We start from the raw sequence: 9,836 nt of genomic DNA, 5'->3' as shown, positions 1-9,836 counted from the left end.
ACAGTGTAGCTTACCACCATCAGTGTGTGAATGTGAGTGTGAATGGGTGAATGTCTAAAGTGTAAAGCACCTTGTGGTCCATGTGGACTTTTTAAGGCACTATCTAAGTTCAAGCCAATTACCATTTAATGTACCTCATTATGACTAACCAGTAAATATGTGTTTGTCATATTTGGGAATTTTTTCCTCCCAAATCCTTGGAGGTGACAAAAAAATTCCCTTTATATCATGTTATAGGGTTACTCATACTAAATCTAAAATAAATATTTCAGAATTTTACTGTGTCTTTTTAATACACCAATTCAAAGTACTTTATAACTCCAATCCAGTAAGAGTGTTTCACCAGTTTTTTTAACTTTCTAAGAACAGTCAGATACAACATATGTTTCCAGTTAGTGATGTAAATAGGTCATTTGACCAGGATGTGGCAATGCATGCAGGGTTACAGGGTCAGAGAGGTTTAGAGAAGAGAAATGAAAGACGGAGTACGTGTCTGAATATAAGGGGGCAGGTAGAACAGAAAAGCTACAAGAAGCAGAGGTCACAAAGTTATAAAACCTCAAGTACTTATAGGGTCAATCATTCAAGAAATGTAGAGGCAATAAAAGACTGGCACCTAGAACAGGCTACAGTTAGTAAAGTCTGTCTATCCCAGAAAAATCAGTGTGGTAAAAAGGTGAAGAAGATTCTTGCCAAGATAGAGTGGAGAAAAAAAACACTCAGGAGTTACGATAAAAGATTCACAGTAAACAAAGGGAATATATTACGAAAAAGTCGTATGAACAGTAGCATTGGCAGAAAAAAGTCAGAGATGGAAATGAAAGTGACAAAGATGTAGCTGTTAAAAAAGAAATGGAAGTGGATGATCTGAAGATGTTGAGATTCTACTTCTGAGAAAGAAAGATGATCTTAGTTTAAAACTTTAATGAACTGCAGTGTCTGATATGTATTCTTTTAAGGAGCGCCGGGCCATAACTTTAAAAATGGTTAAGGCGTAATAATAATAATCATGTTGATAATTGTTACTAATAAACCTCACAAATCCTAATTGTGTTTTATAACCTTTTCTAACTTTGAAATTTAGCTTTGCTTGCCTTTTTGATCAGTGTGTTTCTTTTCACCATTTCCTACCCTTGCACACATAAAGTCATTTTTCAGTGCTAACATAATTATTTTTAAGTCTGGAAACATGCGCTATTCTTGTCATCTCTATTAGCTCCTCTCCACTTTATTGAAAAATTTACGAGTTCCAGTGAACCAGGCTTATATAGAGAGAGCACAGATATTACCATCACAGCTATGGTAATCACTCATCAGCCATGACAAAGATATTATTATTAATTTACACTCTGGTCATYTCTGCTATTTTTATCTTAAGCATTTATCTACATCTTTCTACATAAGTTTCATATTCACTTTTCCTTATTTCTCCTCTTCCATTATTGACGCATGTAGACTTCTTCTTTCCTGCCATTTTTCTTCTGTTCATGTCTAATCCTTTCTTTTCTTTTGGTGTGTGTGTTGGTGGGGTGTGTGTGGGTGGTATGTGTGTGCAGAACTACAAAGAGCTCGAGCTGCTCAGGCTGGTTTATTATGGAGGTGTACAGCATGACATCAGGAAGGAAGTCTGGCCTTTTCTGCTGGGACACTATAAGTTTGGCACAAGCCAAAAAGAAATGAGCCAGGTATAACAAACTCACAAACATACTGCTCTCATTATTAGTTTAGAAACCACCTCATGGCATTTCCTTTCATTTCTTTATAAAGATCAATGCAAAGATCAACGAGCGCTACCAGCAGGTGATGCGGGAGTGGAAGACCTGTGAGGTCATCGTCAAGCAGAGAGAGAAGGAGATGCAGTGTGCCATCTTTGCCAAGCTGTCTTCAGGAAGCAGCATAGACAGCCATGTTCTACGTCTTGCACACAGAGACTCCACTCTCAGCAATGAGGTAACACAGTGCAATCTAAAAATATCCATCAGTCCATTTTTGGTGATTGTTAATTGAACTTAGCTCTAAGCACATACTTTTTTTTTTTGGCATTTTGAGGCTTATATCATCACCAACACCGTGTTGGATTACCATCATCAAAGCACTTTTTTAGACTTTAAAACCTTTCTAGGATATTTCCACAGTTTTAAAACTCAGGRTATTCATCTTCTCTGTTTGACTACACAGTTGTACTATGTTTTCAGACTCAGACTTTTGAGATTGAAAATATAACACAAAATATGTATAATTGGCAMTGATGGGCAGCACTAATCTAAATATTAATTGTTTTAACCKTAAAMCACTAACTTAAATATTTAGGTACCCTAATTCTAAAMCACTAACGCACTTAAAAWTTTMGCAAAAGCTAATTCRAACGRYCTAATGATTCATTTATAATCACGGCGTGATTAGAAAAGAGGCTTGGTACAGGTCGAGGTAGATAATATCTATAGCAAAAGTTAATGCCTGCTAGTAAACTGCAAATATATTGAGGCATAGTGGCGAATTTCGAAGCAGTGCGCAATGAAAGCGAGCACCGTGTAGATGCYGACTGGAAAGATTGGGGTTCTGTAGGACGTGCAGAATTTAGAAAAGGTTAGCCAAGCAAAACTMTAAGTTTTGAGGGTGGAAGGAGAGAGACTTGAACTTATGTAAAATCTAGACAATCGAAGTAGAGAGTGGAGTGAAGGATCAGCTAGATCAACTTCAGGGCTTCGAGAGGAGGGATTGGCGTAGGGTTCGGAAGAGCAGACGGGCACAGACAATGGAAAACCTGAAATTTAGAATGGGACATAGCATCAGCGATGGAATTAGAGTGGCCTGGGACATGACGTGCTGAAATTATGAAATTATTGATGACCGATTGCCAGGTGATGCGGCAAAGGAACCGCATGATTGAGCTAGAGCATCTAGCTGCTAGAGGAAGAGCGTCCTTTATTAATAGCTTCGACAACAGCAGCATTGTTGCATAAGGCGGCGATGCGCTTTCGTTTCCAGAGGTGACCCCAAAGGCAGCAGGTGACAACAATTGGAACTATCTCATAGAAAGCTGAGGATTCTGACTGGGGAAATGATGGGGGCCATGAGCCAGCGAACCACTTCCCCTGAAAGAACCCCCCGAAACCTGAAGATGGAGCAGCATCATTGTAAAACTGTAGAGAGTCAGCTGAAAGAACTACGTTTTCATAGAAAAAGGAAACGCCGTTCCAGTCCTTMAGGAGACTGGACCAGAAGGCCAGGTCGGAACGACAACCTTCGTCCAGGGTTACCTGGTCGAAGAGGGAGGGAACGGAATTAGCTAAATCGAGCAGGCGAGATATAAACAAATGGCCTTGAGGGATGATACGCATGGCGAAATTAAGATGAGCCAGGAGGGAGAGGAGCTGACGTTTAGAAAGCATGGAAGATGATAAGAGGGACTGAAATATTTCACAGATATGGGACAGTTGTCTGTTGGCAGGGAGGCAACCATGGACTTAGAGTCCAGGGTAATGCCTAGGAACTCCAGCTGCTTGGCAGGGCCTGAAGTCTTCTCTACAGATAAGGGGACACCAACGCAGTGGAACAACCGTTACAGCCTGGGAAGAGAGGGACCAGGGAATGGAGAGGGGAGGTCGATGAGGAGGAAGTCATCGAGAAGGTGGAAGACTGGGGAGTTTAGAGACGTTGAGGAGAATCCAGCATAGGGTTTCGGACAGTTTATTGAATAGGCAAAGACTACTTCTGCAGCCGAAAGTCAATCTGATGGTGAAGCAGAACCGCTGGGTCCACCTGACCCCTAGGAGGGGCCAGTGGGAGGGATGGATGGGCACGGTTTTGAAAGCATCGGTTATATCTGCCTTAGCAAGCCAGGCACCCCGGCCAGCAGTTTTGATGAGGGAAATGGCATGGTCCACAGAGGCGTAAGAGAGGGAGAAGGGGGGTTTAGGAATGAGGGAGTTGATTCTGGGATGGGGAGCAGAAATTTCAATGATTAGACACTTTTTTCCTGAATATTTTTGGGTTGCTACCCCTAGGGGGCTGACGTGAAATGGGGAGGGGAGGGGGTTTAAAAGGGCCAATCATGTATCCTTTGGAGACTTCCCTAAGAAGCAAACTGGTGACTACCTCTGGCTCGCTGAGAGCAGACTGGAGCTTAGGACACATGTGAGAGAGGGTGGGTGGAGGAGGAGACGCCTATGAAGAACCCCTGAGAAAGACTGGAAATAAGAACACTAACAGGGGGTCAAATTCACGAGGAGACCAAAATTCCAAACTTAGTTTAGGCCAATTTCTGTCAATATTTATTAAAACAATACTTAACAAATTATTCTTATAATACTCATTTTATTTTACAAATTATGGTTTATGATGCATTTAGAACACACATAAACAAACAAATAAAGATTAAATTTAAAAATAACTCATCACTGGCATTCATTATTCCATGTTCAACATTAAAATGAAAAGAGAATATGAAAAAAAACTAAAGCTGATTCTCTTTACACAACAAAGTCAAAGAGTACTGAAAAATTCAAACTTTATTTAATAAAATTTGCCCTAATTATCATTACAGACAACAGGAAGTGAAGTTCAACTTCAGCATCTGAGGTTTAGGGGGTAAAAAGGGTGACCAAATTCTGTGGGACAAAAACAATACTTTTTAGGGACAATGATACATCACCAATGTTTCCTTAGACACATTCATTCTTCTCTGCTTTGGCAGTTTCTGCACAGCAATGTTTTAAAAAAGTTTTAAAAAAATTACATTTATTATTTATTAAATACATTTTAAAATTTATCAGTAAAAAACTTTAGTTAAAATATTTAAAGTTTAGCATTTTAAAATTTCATCATAATGAAAAAAACAACACAAATCCATAAGCAGGTCAGATGATCTGTGCTGTTATCTGTCTGTCCGCAGACTGACAGGCAGATTTCTGTAGGTTTCTTGTCTGAATCTCTTACAGTGTTGCTTCACGTTGTGTTTGCCTTCAGGGAAAAATTTTTTTTTGCAATTTTCTCTCTGAGAATCATGCATCTTTCACTGACCTCACCCATTTTCCAGTTAATATTTAGCTGCAATTTTGTTTTTATTTTTTACATAGTTTCCGTCACATTTTGCATAAATCAGATTCTTTTTCTTGTCCAGTGTTTAGATATTTATTTTTTGACACAGTGGCTGTGGTGCGCAGGACACGCTGCTGCTCCATGTTTTTGATACTTGGTGGGGATGATTTTTCAGGAAAATGCAGCCTCATGGGAACCAAATGCTCTTTGTGGGGACCGAAGCCCGGTCTCCATGACTCCAAAGGCTGATTTTGAATGAGACGTTTAGGTTTAGGGCCAAGGTGTAAAACAAGTTTATGCTAGATTTAGGGTCAGGTATGTAATAGAGTGGTCAGTAATAGATTTAAACTCATCACTGAACTTAAATTATAGCTAACATTAATGGATCACCTGGACTAGCTAACTGCACTATGTTTTGGTAGAAAAAACTGTCATGGGGAAATTTTGATTTATTTTCTGGTTCTTTATAAAGACTACAGTTTTACCAAAAGCTGGACATTATCAGAAGAGTCTGACATTACCTCTCACCAGTTGGAGCCTGCACTCCGGATTCAACTCATTTATGCTGCAGAAGGCAGAGAAGTCAACCCGACACGACATGCACAGCCTGTGTTTGTGTGTATGCCTACAGGTTTTTGCTACATGATGGGGACCATTTTCTTGGTAAACACAGCCTGCTGGTGAGGACCCGCTGTTCCTTACAGGTGTAAAAGCCCAGTCCCCATTGAGGAAAATACTGTTGTTGGGTCAGGGTTAGGCTGTAGAAATGACCGGTAATTGAATGGAAGTCAATGCAAAGTCCCCATGAGAATAGAAGTACTAACACGTGTGTGTGCTGCATGGCTGCACTCTGTGTGTCACAGAGAAAAAAGAAGGGAGGGGGGAGCAGGCTGTCTTTGCTGCTGCTCTGTGGGAGTGTCAGAGAACTAACTGAAGTTCATCATCAGTTTTGATCAGAGATTTTTCTCGTCCTATCAGGTAAAGTGGGAGGGTACGTCCCCCGTACTAACTGCATCCATGGGACCGGCCCATTAATGATGCGGCCCAGCAGGAATCGTCCCGATTCTCCTGATTACCCACTCCGCCCTTGTTTAAAGCCCTAGAGCTCATTAGCAGGATCACCTGCAGCTGCTGTCAATGGCTGCCACAGTCAATTATGAAGCCAATTATGAATGCAGATTTCCCAGTCTCCTGCTTGGTGGCAGTCTTTTCTACTTAGTGATGTGCTGGTGTTAATTCTGGGGCCTACCAGACCAGAGAAACTCAGACCACTCATATGTGCACCTTGCTGTTCTATATTGTATACGGTACACTATTTTGTCCCTATCGTTATTCTGGAATGTTCTATGTAGGTTCATTACTTGTATACAAATTAAAATTCCATTTAAATTCCATGTTGTAGGACCACCAAAGTAAGAATAATGAGGGGATGAATGCTTTTGCAGCTGACTGTTGTTTTCCTGTGTGGCTCCTCCACCAGTTTACCTACCAGGACACCGATGGGTCTTGGATAGGAGACAATGTCTCCTTCTTGGTTTGGAGGCGATGGACCAGACTTARAGCCACCTGGGGTGGCCTGTGTGGCCGAGTCAGGCGTGTCTCCTCCAGGAGACAGGGGCGGGAGCCTTTTAGCTCGGCCTCTAGCTGCCTTCCCTCCGGTTGTCGTTCCCTTCGTGAACCCCGGCCTCTGGATCAGTGCAGTAGCTCAGGATGCCTCCAGCAGCCCGAGGAGGGCTCGGCGGTTCTTCGTCATCTGAGCTCTCGTTTTCAGAGCTGGAGTCCCGCCTTTGGAAGTGTTGAATTAGGGCCTTTTTCTCCTCCTCTGACCAAATCGAGTTTTTCAATGTTCTCTTGTTTTGGGTGCTGCACGTGTTTTCCCATTGGTTCTTCCTTTTCTGTGTCAGAGGTTCTGAAACCCTGTATGGTCTTTTTTGGTGGGGTCTCTTTGGCGGGGGGTTTCTTTTCCTCTTCCCGCTTTGGCTCAGTTTTTATGGGTATCATTGGCATGGCCTTACTCCGCCTTTCATTTTTCAGCTTTTCGGCTGTGACCACAACAATCTTTCTCAGYGCGTTGGGTATATTGAGGTTCTGAGCGAAACACCCTGTCCCATTGCAGATCTCCAGACCTCAGACCACAGGTGCTGATGACGACTCTCCTCAGTTCATGGTGTATTGCATGATACAATCCTAGTTCCACTTTCTTCATCATTAGGAGGACATAGTTTTCTATGTCATCTCCTTTCTCATATGCAGGTACTGGGACGTGGATGATTTCATAATGGGCCAGTCCTGCTCCACTAGTCATTCGTGGTCGATCTGAAACTTTCTTGTGGATTTCTCTTAGCTCCCTTACCTCCTTTTGGTATTCATATCCCACATTTTTTATTAGGGCTTTTCTGAATTTCCCATTATAACTTTTGTAGTTGTGGTTGGTGAATATCAGCAGTCCATCACTTGAGATGGCCCATGGGTCTCCCACTGTTTGATGCAGGACTATACCATTCTGCATTCGAATACTCAGGGTTCCTTCAGGGAGAGGGCCCAGCGGGCCTCGTCTCGGTGTCCGTGGTTCTGTGTGGTGCTGTTTGTGGTCACATTTCCGATGTTTGTTTTCACCTCCAGTGATGGAGGTGTTTTCAGATTGTTCGGTCAAAGCCTTCACAGTGTTCCGGTTTTTGACTCTCTTTTGCTCTGATTCTGGACTTTGACCCAAATAAGTTTTTATGTCGTGCAAAGCCAGAGTCAGTTCTCCTATTTCTTTCTGAAAGTGGGATCGTTCACCATCACCTTCTTCCTCACTGGAAGCACCTTCATTTTGTCTTGCTTCTTCGTACTCATCATCAGTTTCTGCACCTGATCCCTCGTGATCAGTGGTATTGTCGGGAACTCCGACCACACTATTCTCTTCCTCATTACCGTTTTTGTTCTTGTACTTCAACATGTTTTTCCACAACCTGAGATCATACAGGGGTTACTCCAGACACTTATATTGCTTTTCAGTTTTGGATGCTGGATCAGCCACCCCACAGCTGATGAACTGTTCCCTGGCAACCAATCTTACCAGGGGGTCATATTCTGCCGATGGGCTTACCAGCTTCACCATGCCGCCTTTCCAACCTTTTACTGTTGATAGCCACCATTTGACCCATTCTTCCTTTTGGACCTTCTTCTTAGTTTCTGTTGGATGCAGCAACACGACTAGCATGGCTCCGTCATGCACTCTGGGRCCAAAGAAGAATGTGTTCTCGGCCATGTGGTATTCCAGTTCAGCCAGGGCTTGCACTGGGTCTGTTTTTGTGGAATGTGACATGAAGAGCGCCTTAGCGGTGGGGTGCCACTCCTTGGTCCCCCTGCCATAGAGCATAATTATGCATAGCAGGTTTTTGATCTCTGGGTTGGGGGGCATTCCTTGTGAGGTCCCCGCACTCTCCTCATCCAGCACTGCTGCTTCAGCCATTGTACTTCCTTGTCTTGATTGGAATTGTCAATCCCCAAAGCCTCCTGTATGCGTTACAGGACCGGGATGGGGTTTCGACGATTGTAGCTACTTACCCTGCTGTTGCTGTGTTCCTTCCAGCAGTCTCTGCTGCAGGGTTCCTCCTTCCTCCACTCCTTGAGTAGGTGTTGTGAAGGCTGTATGTGTGGTTGGCTCTCTTCCAGCACACTGAGCTGTCAACTCTCTGTTTCTGCTCTTGTAGACAAGCTGGGCCACTCCTGTGGACCAACTCTTCTCTTTGGGGCGGTCCTACTTTAGGCCATGCCCCACGTTGGGCGCCATGTTTCCCTGTGTGGCTCCTCCCCCAGTTTACCCACCAGGACACCGATGGGTCTTGGAGAGGAGACAATGTCTCCTTGGTTTGGAGGCAATGGACCAGACTTACAGCCACCTGGGTTGGCCTGTGTGGCTGAGTCAGGCATGTCTCCTCTAGGACACAGGGGCGGGAGCCTTTTAGCTGGGCCTCTAGCTGCCTTCCCTCCAGTGGTCATTCCCTTCATGAACCCCGGCCTCTGGATCAGCGCAGCAGCTCAGGATGCCTCCAGCAGCTGGTCACCACAGTTAATGGCAGCTGCTCCCTCTTAGGATCTGCARTTCTTACACTGACCAAGATAATGTTCAGTGACCTGGACAGCAGGTCTCAAGGGAACTGTTAAAGGGATTTATCCTATCTCCCCAGGCTAATAACCATTAAAAATGAACTTATTATTAAGTTATGACCTTTTATCATTACCTCTTGGCTTCAAAGTAAACACACTTCTTAATATGTTAGTACCTTGTTTCTTGGAAGTAACAACACACTCGTGCAATTAGAGAAAAACTTTAAAAAAACAATGTCCAGTCATGGAATTATCTTTATGATGCAGTAAGCAGTTTAATAGAAATTTACAAGAAAAGCCACATTTGATTATAAAGATTAAAAATATTGAACAATAATTGATGGTGGTTGTCGTGGCAAGAATGGTCAGAAACACGGCGAAAAGGTGTTAGAAAGACAAATAGTCTTTCGGGTATGATCATAAGTCATTTATTGATGGGCAGACATGAAACAGAAAGCAATCACGAAGTCTGTTAGATGTGGGCCCCCGACTGAGGGCGGAAGAGAACTGTTATACCTTCAGCTATCATCATGTGATAATGAGCAACCAATCAGAATCTGCCTCGTTCTGGTACATGAAGTAGGTCAGCTTGATGCTGACGTCCAGGGATATCACAAGATATGAACAAGTGGACAGTGTCAAGGTGATATAGAAAATAAGTATTCCACAACACCCCCTCCTCTTGAGTAAAGGAAATACTC

General features: G+C 43.1%; 1 protein-coding gene across 1 annotated transcript in view; it reads left to right on the top strand.

Moving 5' to 3' along the window:
• Positions 1-9,836, top strand: part of sgsm2 (small G protein signaling modulator 2) — a gene marked incomplete at both ends in the record, with an annotated part of 138,574 nt that overhangs the window by 96,869 nt on the left and 31,869 nt on the right. Inside the window, 2 exon segments of the mRNA XM_014030062.1 lie at positions 1,557-1,685; positions 1,768-1,950. Coding sequence (XP_013885516.1) covers positions 1,557-1,685; positions 1,768-1,950 — 312 coding nt within the window.

Source organism: Austrofundulus limnaeus, unplaced genomic scaffold, assembly GCF_001266775.1.
Source record: "Austrofundulus limnaeus strain Quisiro unplaced genomic scaffold, Austrofundulus_limnaeus-1.0 Scaffold992, whole genome shotgun sequence".
NCBI lineage: Eukaryota > Metazoa > Chordata > Actinopteri > Cyprinodontiformes > Rivulidae > Austrofundulus > Austrofundulus limnaeus.
Note: the sequence above shows the minus strand (reverse complement) of the source record. Positions and strands in the feature narration are given on the sequence as shown.